The following is a 21,386-nucleotide window of genomic DNA, read 5'->3' on the forward strand; positions in this document are numbered from 1 at the left end:
TTTTGTTTTTAATGGTTTTGCATGTTTTGTTTGAAGATGAGTGTGTTATAGATGCAGATGTGGTCTACTAGTCTGAAAATTTTATTTTTAAGTCCATTATTTGTGTGTGAGGGAGTATATGCCATAGCACTCATGTGGTAATCAGAGTACAGCTACCTTTATCTGAGTTCCAGCGTTCAAACTTGGGTCATCAGGTGCTATCAGGTGGTGAGCACCAGCCCTAAATATTATATGTCTGGCTTTTATAGAGGTGTTCTGCTAGATCACCTTTCCAGGCAAAAGTACTGTATTGTCACTTAAACAGATCAAAGAAACTTTGTACTGAAAACATTGGTTAAGTGAAAGGCGTAGGTCTAGGACTGTGTGTTTGGGATGCTGGGATATTTGTCTATTTTTATTTTATATGCATTGGTGTTTTGCTTGCATGTATGTCTATGTGATGAGTCCTTTGGAACTGGGGTTACAGGTGGCTATGTAAGTGATGGGAATTAAACCCTGGTTCTCTGGAAGAACAGCCAGTACTCTTAACCACTGAGCTGTCTCCAGCCCCAGGAAGTAATTTTAAACACAGAATTCATTTGCGTTTCATGTATGCCATCTACGTGTAGTTTGAAAGTAATTCTTATTTGAGATGGGGTATATTTGTTTATTTATTTAGGACAGCGGCTTATTATATAGGCCATACCATCCCAGAACTAGTGTAGCCTAGGCTGGCCTCAAGTTTTCTATCTTTCTACCTCTATGTCCCAAGTGTTGGGAGTTTAGACATCCAGCCATGTGCCTGATGACTGAAGGAATTTTATACAGTAATTTTAGTGTACTGAGTTTTGGTTATGACCTATTCCATTTGAAGTTTTCCAGTGGTGGAGGAAAAGGGTCTTCAAAAGTGTCGGGGACATTGGGGTTTTCAGACCAGATACTCAACCCGTATAGACACACAGGTTTGATTGTAAATGCTCTCCTTGGTTGTGTTTAAGGTGGATTTAGTACCTCAGCCACACAGCCTGGAACACAGCCTTCCAGCTGTTCCATGACTCGGGCATGTTGCATCGCTCCATGGTTGTTTCCCTAATTTATGAACTAACTCTTAAGTTTATAAGGTCAGCACTGGAGAAATGGCTCAGAGGTTAAGAAAACTGGCTGTTCTTCCAAAGGTCCTGAGTTCAATTCCCAGCAACCATATAACCATCTATAATGAGATCTGCTGTCCTCTTACGGCCTACAGGCACAAATGCAGGCAGAATACTATATACTGCATAAATAAAATCCTTTTTTAGAAAAGATTTATTTTATTTATTTATTACATATACACCAGAAGAAGGCACCAGATCTCACTATATATGGTTGTGAGCCACGATGTGGTTGCTGGGAATTGAACTCAGGACCTCTGGAAGAGCAGCCAGTGCTCTTAACCTCTGAGCAATCTCTCCAGCCCTAAATAAAATCTTAAAAAAAAAAAAAAAGAAAGAAAAAGCTCATAGTGTCCCTGGAAGGATTAAATAAAAATGCCCTGCTCTGTTCCTTTGCAAAAAGACAACAGCTTGACACAAGAGCCAACTCCATTCTCATGACTTAGAACCTTTTATTAGTGAAAGTGTCCGTAGGTACAACCTGGGTGCAAATAAGACAGTGTGATCTCTCTGCTCTCAGCCCTTGGAGCAGTGTTTCTCTCTAAATCATGTGACTAAAAAGGTCACTTGGTCTTGGTGAACTGTGTGTATCTGAAATGTGGCAGGCAGAAAGGAAAGGAAATTTTCAAACAAAGGCTTTTCTCCCAAACTGGAAGGGCTGGCAGGTCAGGGCATGACTTGGGAATGGGCTGGGGCAGTTGCACCCATTTAGGTAATTTTCTCATTTCATGTAAACAAAGTTGCTGGTGACTGGCTGTTTTCTTAGAACCTGCTTGTAGAATCCCATGTAGAGTAAGGCCTGACCTGTATCTTTTATTTGGGTTTTCTCCAACAGCACGTTTAAAAACCTGGATTCACACCCTTTGTGCAGAGCTGTGAGTTGGTTCATGGTGAGGGGTGGGGTAATGTTTGCGACTTGAGAACAAATGAGACAAATGCTAAGCAGTCTGCTGGGTTCTGCTGGGTTGTTTTCCCTGCCATGGTGTACAATTCTGAATTTAGTCACTGGCTTTGGTTCCATTGAAATCTGAGTCCCGAGCGTCCATTTCCTCTTCAGAACCATCTGTGTTTTCAATAACTCTGCGGCCTCCAGCTCTTCTGGAAGGAACAAACGAGGCCTCGTTTCCTCTCCTATGGGTTTTAAATAGAAAATACACATCTTTAGTAAGGAAATCTTCCAGTCAATTTGAACAAGTTTTTATCAAGGGCTGAGACCAAACATACACACTCGACATGAATGAGTCACAAAATAAATTTAGGGTGAGTCCCAGCCAGTCTTAAAAATCTGCGTGGTTCCATTTATTCAGTTGTCATGGGGTTATTGGCTTTAAAATATGTCTGGGTTAGTCATGTAATGATACTTAGGATTCTGGTCTGCCAGAGCCTTGGGTTAGGAAGAGAAAAGGGACAAGGCAGGCGAAGGGAGCACACACAGATGTGTATTTTCTGTTTAAAACCTATGGGGGAGGAAACAAGGCCTCGTTTGTTTTTGTGTGAGAGAAAGTGCTATTTTATCTATAGATCTTCATCTGTGGGAATAAAAAAGGCATGGTTTTAGATTTTCAAAGTGTACTTCAAAAGCAGAGTGGGAGAGGGCAAGTTACTCACTCAGAGGACACTCCTTAGTTGAAGGGTGACATAGCACCCTCTGCTGGTGTGGAACCTGCTCTGAGATTCCCCAAGGTGGAGAGAAGGCTTGAGTGTGTATTTTTCTCACCATGGTCACATGATGCATTAACACAAAGTGGCTGCTCAATAAATATTTGAAAATTTGTTAATTGAAGGTGCATTTTTGTTCTAGTGGGCAGAGCAGCTCTGACCCTCCACTGCTCCTATCTTCAGCCTCTGCATGTCCCATCCTGGCTTTCCAAGTCTACCTGATTTTACAGGAAGGGCCAGGTATATAGAGTGAAGCTTTGGGTGAGAGGGGAAAATAGGCAGAAAGGGGGAAAGATCAGTTTACTTGCAGCTAGCTTTTGCTATTTCACAGAAAGTTTTGTGGATTTTCAATGACCCAACATGTGATCTTGTAGAGTCAGCACAGTCCTATTTGAATTTGAAGACAGATGCTAACCCATTTCTAGTACAGTTAAGAAAGCCAACATTGGGTAACAAAAGTAATTTGCTAGCCATATGGAGGCTGGAGGGAGAAGCTGTGAGGGTATGCTCGCCCACTGACCCATTCTTTAGCCCAAAGTAACAGCTCAGACAGAGGCACAGACAGGCCCAAAGATTTATGATCAGTAGGTAGAGGAATTCCTGGTATAAGCATTTTGGGGTTTCCCAAGATATAACAATTAGGAATAAATACTTAAAATTGTAGCCACTTCCAAATTAAGACACCAGACCAGCCTCAGAGGGCCATTTCAGAAGGGCTTCTTTCCTGTTAGAGGGCGAAGGGGCCTTGAGTACAGTATAAAGAGGTGCCCCTCTCTTCACAGGGCTACACTTTGGCTTCTGAACCAATAGGTAGTGTCCTGGGGCTGGAAATTGTCAAAGTGTACATCAAAGTTCTAGATACTTTTTGCCTTTGGAATAGTCTATATTTGCTGACTACAAAGATTTGTCCTTGACCTCAGAAACAAGTCATGCCCTATTCTTCAAAAGAGTCCACAAGGGAATTGTTCGAGCTCAGGACACTATTAGAGGAAGCAGTTCTAAATCCTAGAAAAAAAGGTTGATACTAACTCTCTGATACAGGAAATAAGGGGACTCTGCCAACATTTTTTTTTTTTTTTTTCGAAACTTCCAGGGTCTCATCCTGGAGAATTGTGGGTCTTTGCAAAAAGGCACTGTGAGAAGACCAGATCTCCATAGGAATGCAGGAACCTCTGCTACTTAGCCAGACTTTGTTTCCTATTGACTAGAGGCTCCTCTGCTCCCCCTAAAATCCTTGGGGATGATGCTCTCTGCAAGACCTCAATTAGCTTTAACTATTTGGCAGCAAGAACAAAGTTGAAGTTCTAAAAAAGCAGAGGCCCTTTCTTGACAAGGGCTGCATATGCTTTGGGTTCATTCACCTGTCCTTGGACATGTGTAAGCCTCTGATGCCTCCCCAAAAGGGTCGTACAGGTAGTGTCCAATTCCCACCCTCATGCACTGAAAATGCAGTAAGCAGTGAAACCAAGTTCAGGCCATCTGAAACCCTGGCATCTCATGTCCTATGGACAAGACAAGCTTAACTATGAGTAACAGTTTCTGCACTGTGGTCACTGTGGCCCTGTGTTTATTTTATTCTGGACTTGTGACCAAGTCCAGCCAGATAGAAACCATTTGCATTTTTGAGGGGTGTGTGCAAAGAGGAAGATGTCATCTGTTCAGTGAAGTATCTCAACCTGTACAAGGATAGTGGCACTGCTGAGCATCCTGGCAGGGTAAGCATGGCCTCAGCATGCAGGTAAGGGCCAGCAAAGGCCAGCGCTGTAGCTCAGTTGGTCTTTACTGTTTGTCTACCATGCATGAAGCGCTGGGTTCCATCCTCAGCATTACATGCAGCACTTGAGAGGTAGAAATAGGAAGATTTGTAGCTCAAGGTTACCCTTGTGTTCAAGGCCAGCCTGAGCTCCATGCCTGTCTCAAAACAACCAAACCAAAACAAACCATGCAGAATTTTAAAGTCTCATGGAGATGTGATCAAAGTCTTTTGCTAGAAGACAAAAGCCATAGGGAAGAACTATGACTCAAGAGATGAGGTCTACTTCTTAAAATCACAGTTCTGAACTAATCCAAGCCTTTAGATTTAGGGGATCTCGTAGGAATTTGCAAGGACTTGGAAAAGGGAAGACACAGAGAAGGGGTGCTGGGCACAAAGGGATGGGGACAGGGAAGGGGTGCTGGGCACAGAGGGATGGGGACAAGGAAGGGGTGCTGGGCACAGAGGGATGGGGACAAGGAAGGGGTGCTGGGAACAATAATAATGGACAGTGTGACACACAAGCTGTAAAGCTGGAGGCACGAGATACCTGGTGGCTCACTGCGAAGTTTCCTGTGGGGGGGGCCCTCTGAAACAGAGAGAGTCCCCAGAGGTTACCATCTGCATTCGGGAAGGAGCCAGTTAAGTATGTTAAAGGCACTAGCTTCAATCAAGTAATAAAAGGTACTTCTTAGTCAACATGAACTAGAGAGCCTGGAGAAGCTGGCACTTTAAATAAAAGACAGGCATCATTTAAACTTCTGTCCTCCTGTGTCACTTGAGACCCACCTGGAAATTCCAGCATTGTATAAAGAAAAAGAAATCTGAAGAAAACCAATCTGAAAGATCAGCATTGGACCAGAATGTGTGTGTGCTGTGTGGATGTCATCTTCATGAACATTGCCTACCTTCTATTTTTCAGAGTCTCATTGACCTAGAATTCTCCAGTTGGGCTATGCTAGCTGGCCAGAAAGTCCCAGGAATCCTCCTGACTCTGCCTCCCCAGCATTAGAGGTGCAAGAATGTGCCACCATGGCCAGCTTGTTTATGGGATTGAACTTGAAGCTACTCAAAAAACTACCAAGTGAGCCACTGCCTCAGCTCTGGTCTCTGTTTGTGGTGTCTCTAGCTAGAGTTGTCTTTGGCAGCTAATTGGGAGGTAATGAGCAACATGGCAAATGATCCAGGCATGTAGAAGGCCATTTACCTGGCTGGTCAAGAACACTTGACACTTGCTCAGTGTTTTCTTGTCTGCTGGTGGGGTTTACCAACCTCCTGCACTCTACTGTTGTGAGTTCATGGTTCTGTGTACTTAGAGATTGTGGTACGCACTGGCATGACAAAATGATTTGGTTCTATCTTGGCCTGTGCCACCTCAGGGCAACTAAGTGGAGCAGAACCAACAGAGATAGTCAACATGACTTTGAACAACCATTAAGCCTAAGAGAGAAGAGAGATATCAGGTAGCTGAGATGACTGTCCTCCAGCCCTGCCACTTGCCCAGTCCACACCAGAGCACATTCTTTAGGTTGTAGTGGAAACAGCTCCTGTGCACTGAGCTCCCAGCACTGATGCATCTCTTACATCCCTAGTAAGACTGGAGAAGTTGGGAAGGCTGGGTTCTAGCCTGTCAAGTAGGAACCATAACATTCTCATCTTGAGGGACTGGAGGCTCCTTTCAAGACAGATCACTGGAAGAAGTAGAAAGACGAAAAAGGAACCAAGATAGAAATTGAGTAGTTCAATGCATGGTGGGTTTGTGATAGAGAGAGATGGGCAGTCAGGTGTGTGGGTTTTGTAAGTCCCAGGGAAGACAGTATATCCAACAAGAGGCCTTGTGGTCACTCTGCTAAGTGCAATTTGCAGCCCATACTATGGCCTAAAGAGGGTGACTGGTACTACCCGCACATTGTGTGTGGAAAGGGGTGGCAAAAAAGCAAGTCTAGGATTTTTCACTCAATGGAATAAACTGAAGGAGAATGAGATAGCACACAGGCACATGCTGGGGATGCAAAGCAGATGAGGGCCGAGTTTAAGAAGGCCTTGGCTCTGCTTGGTTCAGCACATGTCAGGGCAGCTGTAGGGAAAAGCAGGTGTGTATTTCATGATCACTTCTGCTCTCTAGTTAAAACAGAAGCAAGGGAACTGGTGGGAGGTGAGATGGAAGATGAGAAGTCCATTTGTTGGGGAGACTTAAGTGATTATCAGATAGCACCCTCAGAATAGAAGCATCAGTTGGGGGTATCATCTGGTTTATTTGTGTCTTGGCTATGCACAAAGTGTTAAGTTAGGGCTGGGCTGGGTACCAGCAAAGCAAAGTCAAGCAAAGCAAGAGAAGGCTATGGAGTGCTGAGGGTTTATAAAGAGGGCAAATGAAAGTTGACCATGGAAAGGAAGCTGGAGCCAGTGGGGAAGAAAAAAATGGAGAGAGCAAAGACCTTAGAGCTAGACAGGTAGCTACCACTGACTGGCAGGATTCCCAATGCAGCCCATTGATGAGAGTCTAGAGTCTCTCATCACATCTCAAGCAAGGGATGGAAAGCAAGGCTCATCAAAGTTGGAAGGGTACAGAAAGGGAGGCAGCCCTGAGCTGAGGACCAAACCCAGTTCCCACAATAGGTGGGCAGGGCATCTTCATGAGGAGCCACCTAACAACTTCTCTGGAGACATTTATAGTTGTCACAGTGCTGGGTAGATGGGCCTGCTAAACACCCTACATGCACAGCACATCCCTATTCTACCAGACAAAGCAGTGTGCTGAGGTTGAAAACCTGAGGCAGAAGGCTCAGAAAAGAGGATAAGAAGCAAGGGTTGGTAGTTGTAATGAAGGATGGGCTTTAAGAGATGGAATCTTCCTCTACCTCCTCCATATAGGAGGGGATGGGACATGTGGGTTAAAGGATAGGAGTTTCTGAGAGGTCATGCCCTGCTCAGCTCTATGCCTGCTCCAGTGTTGGGCTAATGAAAATGAATCATAAAGGTGGGAGGGAGTTGAGGGTGTTGTAGGGTTCAGGGATGCAGGCGGGCTGATGCATGGGTGCAAGGCAGGCACTCCAGGCTGGTGAGGCCCATTCAGTTCCCTTGGCTCCTCACCTGAGCTTGCTCTTGAGGGCATTCACCTCGCGGCCCATGGCCTCATTGCTCTCAGTGGCCTCATCAAGCTCCCTCTGCAGCTTCCTGCGGTTGGCATTGATGCGCTGAGACTCCTCCTCTGCCTCTTCCAGCTGCCTCTTGAGCTGCTTGACTTTGGTGTTTCCTTTCTCTGCCTGCCAAGGAAAGGATGGTGGGTCAGCAAAGGTCAGTGTGTGAGCCCCAAAACACTGGGTGAGGCCAGGACAATCACAAGGAGGCACCAGCTGTGGCTACCTGCTCCTTGTACTGCTCTGCCATCTTGCGCTCATCCTCCACCTGCAGTAGGACCTCCTTCAGCTTCTTGTCCTTTTGCTTCAGTGACTTGGTGGCTGCCTGTTTCTCTCTGTCATGGAGAGGAAAGGAAGGTAATTTCACACTGAGATGGTGTCCTTGTAGTTGTCATGGTCACCAAGACATGGCATCCCAGCTTCCTTGAGCCCTAAATCAAGAGTCACCCCAAGGATCAGCCAGATGTAGAATAAAGAAAGGTGAGGTATCAAGGCATGATGCAGCATAAATGACCTCTTATAAAGGAATGAGCCAGCCACAAAAGTCTCCATTGATGTGAGATTCCCCCACAGGCAAATGTTTGATACCCAGCAGGACAGGCTGTTTAGCACAGTTGTGGAACCTTTGTCATATGGCCTAGCTAGCAGGATGGGTCAATGGAGGAGGGACTTAAAGGTGGTCTTTGCCTCTGGTGCAGCCCCAACTCTGATGCTTGATTCATCAAGATATGAGAAGCTACAGGTAAGCTAACCCCAAACCAAGCTGCTCCATCATGCCTTTCCCATGTGATAGGGAAAGTTTTCTGAGGACAGCAGGCAGATACAGACATGGCACTGGTGGACAAGGAGGAAGAAGGACCCTGTGCCTCAGTTCCAGGCCTCGTCTCTTCCTGTCTTAAGTTGCCTCTGTCAGGTAATTTGTCACAGCAATAAGAAAAGTAACCAATACATTCAGCATGAGCCACTCCGTAGAGACAAAGTAGATGGCTGAAGTTGATGGTGGGGAAGGAAGTCAAAGAAAGTTTTTGTTTGTTTGTTTGTTTGTTTGTTTGTTTTTTCTTTGTTTTGTTTTTTTTTTGAGGTGATACAAATGTTCTAAAATTGTGATTCTTCTACACATCTGCAGGTAAACTAAAAACCACAGAAGTGTATGAATCATCTGGAAAGCTGGTATAAGTAGCACAGAACATTAGGTTGCAGGGGCTGGAGAGATGGCTCAGAGGTTTAGAGCACTGTTGTTCTTCCTGAGTTCAATTCTCAGCAACCACATGGTGGCTCACAACCATCTATAATGAGATCTGGTGCCCTCTTCTGCCTTGCAGGCATACAAGCAGGCAGAACACTGTATAAATAATAAATAAGGCTTTAAAAAACAAATAAACAAAAAACACGTTAGGTTGCAAAGATTCTGTGACCCGTGATTAAGCAGGAATGTCTTCCTGTTTCTGTGGGCTGATGGCAGGATCTTTCATGTACCTGGTGGTAGGCAGAGGTTAGGAAAAACGTGGTGGGTTCCCATGAAAGCCGGCTCATGTCCAGAGGACCATCACCATTCTAACAGCAACTAACATTCTGAGGGTTTGCTCTCAGCCAGAGGCAGGCCTACTGTGTCTCTACTCTGTCCTTAGCACAGTGTGGCTATAGTAACACACACCTCATTGTCATATTCCAGAAATGGGTAATGAAATGGGATCTTAGGGTAAGTTATATCCCAAGTTCTCTCTTCTGGTCTCCAGAAAGCTGGGGCTGGAGCTCCAGTGCCCCCATACCTGGCCTCCTGTTCAACTTGCTCTTCCAGCTGTGCAATCTTAGCCTCCAGAGCCGCAACAGTGGACTTGAGCTTGGCTTTGACAGCACCCTCTACCTCCTGCAACTTGCTGCGGAGTTCCTTGTTCTGACGTTCCAGCTGTTGCCGTGCACTCTCATTCTTCTGAGCTGCACTGCGCTCTGTGGCCAGCTCATTGCTCAGTTGCTCAGCCTGGAGAAGAAGAATGGCCATAAGGCAGAAGGAATGGAGCTGGGGTGGGTATCAGTACCACCATGGGTCCTTAGGGCACCTGCTTCCTCTCTCTCCATCCAGTCCATTCTTTTATACCCCAAGACTCAGCTCAGAAGCCGGGGTCACCTGGACTGAGCCAGGGACCTTCTGTTCTGTTCTACCCATGCTCCCTAGTCCAGACCCTGAGGGGCTACACGATGGCAAAGAACACTGAGGGAAAACACCAGAACCATTCACCATGGCCATGTGGTGAAGTGAGCCAGATGATGCTGGCTACAGAAGACCCTGAAAGTCCGTTCAAAGTTTTCTGAGGACAGCAGGCAGATACAGACATGGCACTGGTGGACAAGGAGGAAGAAGGACCCTGTGCCTCAGTTCCAGGCCTCGTCTCTCCTCTTTCCCTGAAGCAGACATAAAGCAGACCTGTTGGTGCATGCTACTTAACTAGTGCTGGGCTGCATGTAGACCCTGCTTCAGGAAACCCAAGGCACTCTGCTCCTCCAGTGTGAGGAATATGGCCAAATGGTCTTGCCTCACTGTAGCCCTTAGGTGGTCTGATATTTTGAGTCCAGTGGCTGAGTGCCTGAATACCTTGAGTGCCCAATATAGGTGCCCCGTGTAGGGTAGAAATAACTACCCAGAACTAAAACCAAGTAGGGGCAGACTGTTTCCTGAACCCTCTTTGTTAACTTAAATGGCTCAAGGAGTTATTCTCTCCCTTTTTACTCACCCAAACCTCAGTATCTCCTACCTGCAGGGTGGCCTTGCGGACCCTGTCGCTCATGGCCTCCATGTTGCCCTGCTCTTCCTCCAGCTCCTCCTCCAGTTGAGCAATCCTTGCCTCCAGGCGACGCTTCTCATCCTGCAGTGTATTCCTAAAGGGAATGCAACTGCCTTGGGGACCCATGGGCCTTACCCAGTTTTAGGACAGTCTCCCTGGAAAGGTACTGCCTCAGGTGGCCCTCATTCTCTAACTGGGGAAACAAGCTCAGGGGAGACTAGAATCACCCAAGATCACCTTGTATCATGGTTTGAAAAGGAAATGTCCCTCACAAGCTCATGTACCAGGGACTTGGTTACCTATTAGTACGTTCTAATAAGTGACTAGATCCTGAGGCTCTGGCTTAATAACTGGATTCCTTGGTGGATTCAGAACATAATGGAATTGCTGGTGGTAAAAAGCAGCAGGAAATAGATGCTTGTTGGAAGAAGCAGGTTACAGGAGGGAGGGGGCGTGTATCCTTGGGGACTCCACTTCCTTCTTGAATTCACACTACTTCCTATCTAACATGAGGTGAACAGCATCTTCACCATGCTCCTGTCACCATTGAAGCTCTGTACTAGCCTGAGTCCAGGATCAGCTGAGCCAAAGACCTTGGGGTGTAGCCTATGAAACCATGAGCCAAAATAAGCCCTTTTTCCTTTAAAGAGTCCTTGAGTTTTTGAGGCAGAGCAGAGCAAAATTAGATGCATCCTGCTAGACAACAGTGAGCTGGGACTCACACACAAAGCAGCATTAGCAAAGCCAGAATGGGGTGGGAACAATGTCCTCTTTCTTTGTCCCTGCCACTACCCACTCTGAATTAATGGAATGCCACATTTCCAAATCAGTAGATGTGAAGACCTTGAGGCAAATCTTTTCCCCAGCCCAAGTCTGTCCTGTCAGGGCTCAGGTAAGCACTGGGTTTGCTGTCATTTTAGTGGGAGTTCCAGGGCACACGGGAAGCTGGTTGTTCTCTCACCCCAAGTCCAACTGCCTCCCCTGGAGCCTTACCTTCCTGACAAGCTGCTGGCCAGCTCCTCAGCCAGCTCCTCCTTCTCCAGGTCAGCTTGTTTGCGAGCTCTCTCAGCTGCTGCCAGGTCCTGAAGCAGGAAAGAGTGAGAACTCTAGCTACCCAGCTCCTGTCACCTGTCCTGCACAGTTGGAGTGCAGTTCCCCTTCTGAGCTCCAGGAAGCTCTCTTTGCTCTTTGTGGGAGGGAGGTCCACTCATTCAGAAAGAAGCTGATGGAGGGTGGGAAATCTAGGTACCTAGACCTAGGGGAGCAGGGTGTGCCCCATCACAGCACTGGGAGTGGCTGCTGCTAGCAGGGTAAGCCTCTACCTCCTGAAGCTGCATGAGGTCTGCCTCCAGGCTCTTGGCTTTCTTCTCATTCTCTTTTGAGGTGGCAAAGATCTCATCTCTGGAGGCTCGGGCATCATCCAGCTCTCTCTGGAAGTCCTTCATCTGAGCCTGTGTGAGTCAACAGAGCAAGCAAGATCTACTTTACTCACCTGGTTCTGCATAGGGAGACTTACCTCTGCATGCCAACCCCTTGGAATTTCCAGTTTATCTTGGTGAATTCCTGGTGCTTGGCTGGGCTCCAGGCCTCCAGTGAACTGAGGGGAGTAGATAAGAGCCTAGTAATAGCCTCACTCAGAAAATCACCACCTGTGGCTAAGTAGTGGCACAGAGTCATCCTGTACCTCTCATAGAGGCAGGCTGCTTCCTGAAATCACACTGATATACCTGGCCTGGGGAGCTGCATTCCCTCTTCCCTGAAAACATGATCACTCACCTGCAGTTTTCGAAGCTGCTTGATGGCTTCCTCCCTCCCTTTGATGGCTGAGTCAGCCTGGAGCTCCAGGTCTTTCAGGTCTCCTTCCAGCTTCTTTTTGGCTGCTGCTGCCAAAGCCCTCTGCTTCCGTTCATCTTCCAGTTCTGTCTCATACTCATGCAGCTGAGCCAAAAAAAGATGTACAGGCTACAGGGATGCCCTTCAGAGCCTCCACAGAGCTTCCTGAGCTCCCAGGGACTCAGCACAACCCAATGTGTGTTGCTGGGGGAGGGGATGTTCACTGCTTCCAGGTTTTAGGGGCTGAATTTAGGTCAGGAATCTTGACAGCAAGTGGAGGTGGAGTTACAGATAGGAGCTGGCTCACCTGCCGTTGTAGCTGCCTCCTCTTCTCCTCATTTTGCTCATCTCGAGCCTGGAGATCTCGTTCAAACTGGCCCTTGAGGGCCTGCATGTTGACCTCCAGCCTCAACTTGGCATCCTCAGTGGCCTGCAGCTCATCTTCCAGCTCCTCCAATTGGGTTTTCATCTCTTCCATCTGGGTCTCCAAGGCACGCTTTGACTTCTCTAGCTCATGTACCTGGTAGGCAGAGTGAGCAGGGCCTTTACTCAGATCAGGCTTCACCCTCAAGGGCAGTGGCCTTAGCCTCTAGGATTGGCCTTGGCTCCTGATGTCTCAGCCCAGCGTCTGTTCCCTGGCCTCTCCTTTCTACACCAGACTGATGCACCTTGCCGACTCGCCAGTTACTGAGATGCAGAACCACTTACATTCTTGCCCACGTCATCCTTGGAGCTGACCAGATCTTCCATCTCAGCTTTGAGCATCTTGTTGGTCCTCTCCAGCTCCTCTTTGGCTTCCAGGGCCTCCTCCAGAGCCCGGGCCAGGGACAAAGCCTTTGTTTCCTTTTCCCTGGCTTCTGCTTCAGCTCGGTCCCTCTCATCCGCATACTTGGAAGAGATGTTCTTCTCCTCAGCTAACAACTGAAAGAACACAAGACTCAGAGGCATCCCTGGCATAGCTGGGGCTCACCAAACTTCAGATGTGGAAAAGACCTGGTCACATTGAATGCGCCCAGTGGAAGTTCAAGCAATTTAGATACATGTGGAAGTCAGCTGGATACTCTTACTTTCTCATTAAAGCAGATTAAACTGCCCATTGGGTTAGCATATCCTGCTACTGAGGGCAAGGTGATATTGAATGATTTTTTTTTCGGCATGGCAACAAGTTGCAAAGTTACCCCATGCACCATACTAAGAGGTGTATGGTTATATATACACTAAAACATCTCTGTTCCATCTTAACACAACTCATCTGATGGAGAAGATAGCAGCATGTTACAGACCATCACACCTAAGCCCAGGCTTAAGACAATTCAGCAGAGACAAATGAGTAGCAGGGACCTTCCAACAGCACAGGTGATATCAAACTACACAGAATATCAACAGGTAGGCAGTGGAAATAACGTCTGGCCCTCTAGTGGAAAATGAGACCATGGGGGCAAATGACAATCCAGAGCAGAATGGTTACTGGGAAACAGGGAACGGGAGTGTCCTGCACAAGCTCAATATGGTGAGGCCTGTCAGGGGAAGCAGTGGCCCCTGAGCCTCTAGCATTTGGACTCACAGCAAATCTGTAAACTGAGTTTTAGAATAACTCTATATCAGGTATAAATAAAATCATGTGTAGTAAGCATGAGTAACATATATTAGAAATAGTAGTATTTAGGAATTTGGGTAATAACAGGTGCATTTATCAGAACAGTGTGACTGCACACTTGAAAGATGTGTACAGCAGAACATATGTAAATTTACCTCAAAGATATAAAGAATAATAATACTTAATATTAGTGTTTTGAGTCTTGCTATGTAGCCTAACCTACGCTGACTTTAAATCCATAATCCCCCTACATCCTCTTTCTGAGAGTCAGAATTTCAGGCCTGTGCCATGATGCCTGGCTACAAAATATTTAAGTACAAGTCTTTTTTTTTTCCTTACATTTATTTACGTATGTGTACATGTGCACTTGCGCACGTGTGTGCATGCGTGCATGCAAGAGTGCATATGTGTGTGTGTACATGTGTGCATGTGGACACAGGGCGAGCAGAGGACAAATTGTAGAAATGTGATCTCTCCTTCTACCAAGTAGATTTTAGGAGCTGAATTTAGGTCATGAATCTTAGCAGGAAGTACCTTTACAAGTGAGCTATCTCACCACCCTGAGTATCTTTCAAAATGCAACTTTAAATGTTAAGGAAGAAGGGCACAGATATCTGTAATTTGCTTTGAAATTCACCCAAAAGATGAAATATGTTGGGTTGCTGCGATTCATCTTTATTATAAATAACCAGGATAGGGCTAATCTCAGCACGCGAAGCCAGAGGCAGGCAGATCTCTGTGGGTTTGAGGACAGCCTGGTCTATATTGCAAGGTCCAGGCCAGCCAGCATTACATAGTAAAGCCCTCTCCCCACTATGCTCCCCATCCCCCCGCACAAAGAGTAGGACAAAAGACATATAGCACAATGTTAATGATTGATTCTGGAAGTGTCTACACAGTTGCTTAAACTTTTGCATAATGAAACATTTGGGGAAAGTGGTATTAACAAATATATATTTGAAGGAAGAAGCTGGGCCTCAGTTGGTAGAATGCTCACCTACCATTCAGGAAGCCCTGGGTTCAGTCTCCAGTATTGCATAAAACTGAGTATGGCACATCAGTAATCCCAGCACTCCAAAGGTGAAGGGAGAAGGATTAGAAAATCAGAAGTTCAAAGTCAACTATAGCTATATAAAGAGTTCAAGGCCAACCTATACAACAGGAGACCAATTTTTTAAAGGTAGAAATTAAGCAATATGCACTGAAGAATATATGCTTGGAATTACTTAGAATATCCAGCAGTGCTCCCGAGTATTCACTGAGTGGAGGGAATAAATGACCCTCATTTTATTAGAGCTTATGCCAGCCCTAAGGCTGTGTCTGTGGGCAGTTTTCACAGTGCTTGTACCTAGAAAAATCTCAGTGTTAAGCATTCTGCTGTGTTCACACCCTGACGTGGTGGCCCTTATATGTCATGGGTCACCTAAGATGAGACAAGATAGACTTCCACTGCTTCCAGCAAAGTCCAGGTGTCATTCAGACTTCCAGTGCCACCCTAGAGCCACACAGAATTTATTTCAGCTGTGGTCAAGGACAAAGTGGTGAGCTCTTAGCCATACCTGATCAAATTTCTTCTGCTTCTTTTCCAGGTTGGATACCAGTTGCCGCTGGTTGTCCAAGTCCACAGCCAAGTCGTCCAACTCCTGCTGAAGCCTGTTCTTAGTTTTCTCCAGTTTGTCATAGGCGGCAGCCTTCTCCTCATACTGCTGGCTGAGGCCCTCCATCTCCTTCTGCATCCTCTTCTTTCCCTCCTCCATGGCCTCAATGGTGCTTGTGAAGTCCTGCAGCTTCTTCTTTGCATCAGAGAGCTGGAATAGCCAAGAGTTGGGCCCTGAGAAGTGAACTCTCTTTCTCCTCACTGAGGAAATCCAACAGCAGAGGGAGCAACTGAGCAAATAACCTAAAGTAGCCCAGAGGAGAAGACAGGATCCATGGGGACCCTAGAGAAGGGAGGAGTCACAGTGGACCCAGGAGGTGAGAAGAAGAGCCACTTTGGGCCCCAGAGGAGAGGAAAGGATGCATGGTGGGCCCCAGCACACTTTCCACACCTGAACATTCAGGGTGGAGACATGGCGCTCCAGGTTTTGCTTAGCCTCCATCTCCTCATCTAGCTGGTCCTGCAGGCTGTTCCTCTCATCTTCCAACTGACGAACCTTAGTGGACACATTGAGCTTCTGCCGGGTTTCTTCTTGAAGTAGTTCCTACAAGCGAAAGCACACATGATGGTCCCAGGGATTCCTCAAGGAAGGAGGTACTCCGGGTCTCCCAGATGCTGCAGTCGGATACTTACTTGGGTATCCTGAAGCTGGGATCCAAGGGATGCCACATCCTTGGCTAGTTTGATGGCTTTGCCCTCTGCCTCGTTGAGCATGCCTGTGACACTCTCCACTTCATTCTGGGGGTAGGGGGAGTGAGAGATTGGCAAGGTGAAATTCATATCACAGATGAGTAATAGAAGACTTTTTTACTCAGAGTATATTATGAACCTTTGTGGGATAGGACCTGTGGTGCCTAGTGACAGAAAATACCCAGGAGATAAGGGACAACTATGGCCCCTTTTGGAATCCATCAGCTACAAGCTGGGAATCCTGGCCCTAGACTCTGCAGTACTAAGCACCTACCAGAGCCCCGCTATACTGACTGGGCCCAGTTAGGATCTACCTTATTAGATCCCAAATACCCACCAAGGTTGGCAGAGATGAGCTATAGATCTGATAGCACCAGTATTGAAAGTGACTCCAGACTTGTTCACTCCTTACCCTTAAAGAAGAAACAGGATGGTCCATGACTGTACTTAGGCTCTGCTCCCACCCCTGCTCATTGTGTTTTCATGACTTTTATGGTCATCACCAAAGAGGTAGAGGCTCTTCCTGCATCTCTGTGTTCTATACCAGCTCTGCACAGTTGTGTCTGGGATACACAACTGCAGCAACCCCCCACCTCAGTTTTCCCATTTATAATGAGGATTTAAGTATTAAAGTAACAAAACCCTGTTCTCAACTGCAGAGAGTGGTGTTTCCCTGCTCCCTCATCCTTGCTTGTGAGCACAGTAAATATTCATCAAACTTGAAGGCCATTCTTTGGAATGGAAACTCAGGCCAAATGTGTCTTTGAAGCTAAAAGCAAAGCTAATCAAGCTCCATCATTTATCAGCTTCAGTTGCCTCTCTTACTTGGAGTAAACACCAGTATACATTTGATTGGGGCATCAGGGGCCCTTTGTAATCTGTCCAGAACTTCCCTCCCTGCTCCTATTCTCCCCATTTGTCAGCACTGCTGCCCCTTGACTCCTCTACCTTCCCCATTTACCACTGGGCCTTTGCATATACTATTATCTCTGCTTCCAAACATATGCATCTGAGGTTAGTTCTCCTGAGGGCAGCCTTTCCTGAGCCCCCAAGCCTGTATTTGCCATATATAGTATTATGTGTGTCTCCTTCCAGATTTTGTCTTTATGTTTGTGATCATCTCTCCTATCCCACCAGGCTGGAGTTCAGATGGGACAGAGACAATCTGTCCTCTTCTTTGCTCTTTTATCTCAGGATTAAGCACAGTGTCTAGTAGGTGCTCAATAAATGTTCATTATGTGTATGCATGAGGTTTTGACAAGAGGAATTTGCACAGGGGAATGCAAGGATGCATCTCGAGGAAGCCAACTTGCTGGCAGCCAAAAAATTTGGTAGTGGAGCTGGTACCAGCCTGGGGATGTTGCCCTCACCTGAAGTTTGTGGACCTTGTCACTGAGCTCAGCCCGGGCACGCTCCCCATCACTGCACTTGGACTGTAGCTCCTGAAGCTGCACCTCCAGCTTCTTTTTCTTGTGTTCCACTTCCTGCTTTGCCTGGCCCAGGACACGCAGCTCCCCAGCAAGATCTGCATTTTCCTTCTCCAGGGTCTGCTTGCTCTTGTCCAGGTTTGCCTTGGCCTGCCAAGGGAAAAAGAGGGAGGGGGCTTGTCTCTTCCTCTCCCTAACCCACCCCCTAGCCCATATCATCCAAGAAGGAATAGAGGCACAAGGAACTTTTGTAGGACTCCTGAGATTCCAGTTTCTTAACTATAGGAGTCATATCGAAACATGCCCATGTCCCTGAGGCCTGTTCTGTATAGCTTACCATATTTTAGGACATTTGCCAGGAAAAAAAAAATCTAGATTCCCAGATTTTTTTTTTTAAAACAACTTCATATTCTGTCTTGTGACTGTGCTGCTCTTTACTTAGATGGCCACATTTATCAAAACGCATTGGAAAGTACACTTAAAGTTGGTGAATTTAGCCAGGTATGGTGACACACACCTGTAATCCCAGTGCCCAGAAGGTGAATCTTGAATGTGAGGCTTGGGTTATCTAGTGAGATCCTATCTTAAAAGAAGAAAGAGAGAGGAGGGAAGAGAGGGAGAAAGAAGAGGGGAGAGAGAGAGAGAGAGATGGGGAGAGAAAGAAAGGCAGGCAGATCATGGTGGTTATATCTGTAATCCCAGAATTCCAGATGAAGTAGGAGGATTACCATGAGTTCTAAGATAGTCTACGATATAGAATAAGACCCTGTCTAAACACAAGAGATGTGTGTGTATGTTTGTGGTGGGAGGTTGGTCTGTTTACATATTTTAGTAATTGTACATATTCCAAGAATTCTTAATTTTTTATTTTTGTTGTTTGTTTTTGTTGGCTTTTCAAGACAGGGTTTCTCTATGTATCCTTGGCTGTACTGGACTCCCTTTGTAGACCAGGCTAGCCTCAAACAGAAATCTGACTGCCTCTGCTTCCCTGAGTGCTAGGATTACAGGTGTGTGCCACCACACCCAGCTATAATTCTGAATTTCAAAGAATAAACTAAACACCTAGAGACAGAAGTTTTACCTTCCCCCAAGGCGAAAACCAGCCAGATCTAGGCAGTGACTTCTGTTAGTGTGGCAGTTCCACTCCATTTGGTTCTGGCTGTCACCAATCCCTATTATCGTTCACATCTATTGCCTAATTTGTCCTGCTATTTCTGTAATTAAGTTATCTTACCTAACCAGCTCCTGTATATATGTGGGTCACCTAAGGAAAAAATGTTTGGGTAAAAACAGGAGTCTGGAGGGAGACTTCAGCTAGTGAGGAAGATGAAAGAAAAGGGAACCATGTGGCTCCTGGAGTCCAGGCTAACCACCCACTTCCAGATCCCTCAACATATCTAGGCTACACAATTTTTCTAAATCTGAGAGTTGGGACTTTCACAGCTTTTTGGGTTGTAGGATATTTGTATTTGTATATAAAGGAGCACCCTGGGGACTGGAACCACAGTACTCAAACTGAACATGATTTGCCTACTTTTCATAGACATGGTCTGCATGGCCTGAAGATCATTTTATCTAGTATCTTGGTGTACCTACATTCCAACTATAACCCATCTAATGAAGTCTGGGGTAGGAACTTTTACTTGTAATGCACAGAAAGTTCTAGGTTTTTAGAGCATTTCAAATTCCAAAGTTCTAGATGAGTGGGTGAAGTCCGCCATCATGACTCGGTTTTTGGGGTGTCTCCTGAACACACACCCTTTTGAACTGCTCCAGCTGCTCCGTGAGTTCCTCTACTGCTTGTGTGTGCTTCTGCCTCATCTCCTGGATCTGGGCCTCATGAGATCGTGTTTCCTCATCCAGGGCCTTCTTCAGCACTGTCACCTCCTGTTCCCTCTTGGCTCTAAGGGAAAAGAACACAGTGGATGATGCTCAGGCAGAGACAGACATTTGCCTGTGACAGTACTGTGCAAGGGGACAAGAGGTCTGCTGGCCCAGAGCTGAAGTCGTCCTCTCTTGCTGTATGAGCCAGAGCATCTTGTCAAACCTCTCTAGCCCTTCATGTTGTCTCAACTGTGAAATGAGGAGCATGTTACTGGTCCCGGAACTTCTTAAGGCTGGCACACCTGCATGTAAAATATGAGTGAGAGCACCTCTGTGGTCTCAGAGCTACTATACACCTACTATATGCTAAGCCCTGAGATAAGAATTTTGTTTTGTTTTGTTTTTGAGATAAGATTTCACTCACTACATAGCCTAGGCTGATCTCAAATTCACAATCCTCCTGTCTCCACTTATGAGTGCTAGGATTACAAGCATGAGCCCCCGAGCTCAGCTGGACCTGTTTATCCAGACCTAGCATCTCATCCTTAGAGCAGCTCTAGGAAGCAGTGATGCCATTTTCCCATAAGAGAGGAAGAAGCTCACCCACGGGGTCCTAATCTCTCTGTGACAGAGTCACAACATGAAGCCAGCCTGACTTTGAACCTGGCTTTTAGCTACTGCTCTGGTTTTTTCTTTTTCTTTTCTTTTCTTTTTTCAGTATTTCCAGCCAGGTAGGAGGGGAACAAAAAGGCAGACTAACCTTTGGCATGTGTACAAAACCCAAAGTGTGGAGAATTCTGGGTCACAGTTAACAGAGACCCCTACTACAGCATATGCTCAAAAGATTTGTATGCTTATTAAATGAATAAATGGCCTATGTTCACCAGCAACACCATATTATCTGGATACTGTTGTTTATCTCTTCTATTTACTTATGGTGAATCTTGAGACCTGATGAAAACCTGATGAAAGTCATTTTTAAAATTTAACATAAAACATACACATGCTCATATACAAAGGAAGACATTATTTTAAAACCCTAACTAGGATGGAATTGGGATGCCCTTTTTTGACATCCATCTTTTTAAGTGTTCTCAAATTCTGCACTACTACTCTTTTGCAGATAGGATTAAATAGACTCATATTCTAGGCACAACCAGGAAGGCCAGTGATTTCAGGTTTACTTGTGGTCAGTGGCCTCTGGGGCCCAGCCTTCAGTACCTGAGTTCCTGTTGGGTGGCTGTGCTGTCCAGTGTATCCTCCAGCTCTGTCTTTAGTGCCTCCAGCTCTTCCCCTAGGTCTCGCTTCTGCTTCTCAGCCTTGTTCCTGGCAGCCCGCTCTGAGTCCAGGTCCTCCTGTAGGTCTGAGACATGGCCCTCCAGCTCTCGAATCTTCTTTAGGGCATTGTTTTTCTGGGCAATTTCTTCATCAAGCCTGCCCGGGATGGAGCACACAGAATTATGACCCCACAGCCAAGGTTATCAAATGACACCAAAAACTATTCTGGGACTAGCTCCTTGTGTCCCAAAGTAGGAGGCTCAGTTTAAAGAAAGCATTGGGAAAACCAAGATTGTCAATCACACTGGCCTATTTTTGTTGTTGTTGTTTTTTCAATGAAAGGAAATGAATGGCACCTAGTCACCTGGAACGCTAGAGTGAAAAGTGGTCAATCAATCGATGATTCTTTGCTTTTCTACAGGAGCTAGCCTGCATCTGAATCCCCCCGATATCCTGAGCATTGTTTAGGCCCTGATCATACAGTGAATATAATGCATACCTGTGAAAGAGGCTCCTTGTACTTTGTATCCTTCCTTCATCAATAAAATATATTCTTATGCTTATCACAGATCCTTTTCTAAGCCCTAGTCTTTAGCTCTATTTACCAGCCAATAGAAT

At 46.1% G+C, this 21,386-nt stretch overlaps 1 protein-coding gene across 2 annotated transcripts in view; it reads right to left on the reverse strand.

The window, feature by feature from the left end:
* Nucleotides 1-1,558: 1,558 nt before the first annotated feature.
* The window catches only part of Myh11 (myosin heavy chain 11), a 115,673-nt gene continuing 95,845 nt past the window's right edge, over nucleotides 1,559-21,386 (reverse strand). For both annotated transcript variants that reach the window (XM_021657551.2, XM_021657553.2), the window contains 16 exons: nucleotides 20,712-20,924; nucleotides 19,425-19,569; nucleotides 17,610-17,816; nucleotides 16,183-16,287; nucleotides 15,941-16,093; nucleotides 15,452-15,700; nucleotides 13,004-13,216; nucleotides 12,603-12,815; nucleotides 12,239-12,400; nucleotides 11,785-11,913; nucleotides 11,456-11,544; nucleotides 10,433-10,556; nucleotides 9,452-9,660; nucleotides 7,909-8,017; nucleotides 7,636-7,808; nucleotides 1,559-2,261 (listed from right to left, as the gene is read on the reverse strand). In XM_021657551.2, coding sequence (XP_021513226.1) covers nucleotides 2,129-2,261; nucleotides 7,636-7,808; nucleotides 7,909-8,017; nucleotides 9,452-9,660; nucleotides 10,433-10,556; nucleotides 11,456-11,544; nucleotides 11,785-11,913; nucleotides 12,239-12,400; nucleotides 12,603-12,815; nucleotides 13,004-13,216; nucleotides 15,452-15,700; nucleotides 15,941-16,093; nucleotides 16,183-16,287; nucleotides 17,610-17,816; nucleotides 19,425-19,569; nucleotides 20,712-20,924 — 2,626 coding nt within the window. In that variant the 3' untranslated portion in view covers nucleotides 1,559-2,128. The remainder of the gene's footprint in view (nucleotides 2,262-7,635; nucleotides 7,809-7,908; nucleotides 8,018-9,451; nucleotides 9,661-10,432; nucleotides 10,557-11,455; nucleotides 11,545-11,784; nucleotides 11,914-12,238; nucleotides 12,401-12,602; nucleotides 12,816-13,003; nucleotides 13,217-15,451; nucleotides 15,701-15,940; nucleotides 16,094-16,182; nucleotides 16,288-17,609; nucleotides 17,817-19,424; nucleotides 19,570-20,711; nucleotides 20,925-21,386) is intronic.

Source organism: Meriones unguiculatus, chromosome 11 (genome assembly GCF_030254825.1).
Source record: "Meriones unguiculatus strain TT.TT164.6M chromosome 11, Bangor_MerUng_6.1, whole genome shotgun sequence".
In the NCBI taxonomy this organism is placed as follows: Eukaryota; Metazoa; Chordata; class Mammalia; order Rodentia; family Muridae; genus Meriones; species Meriones unguiculatus.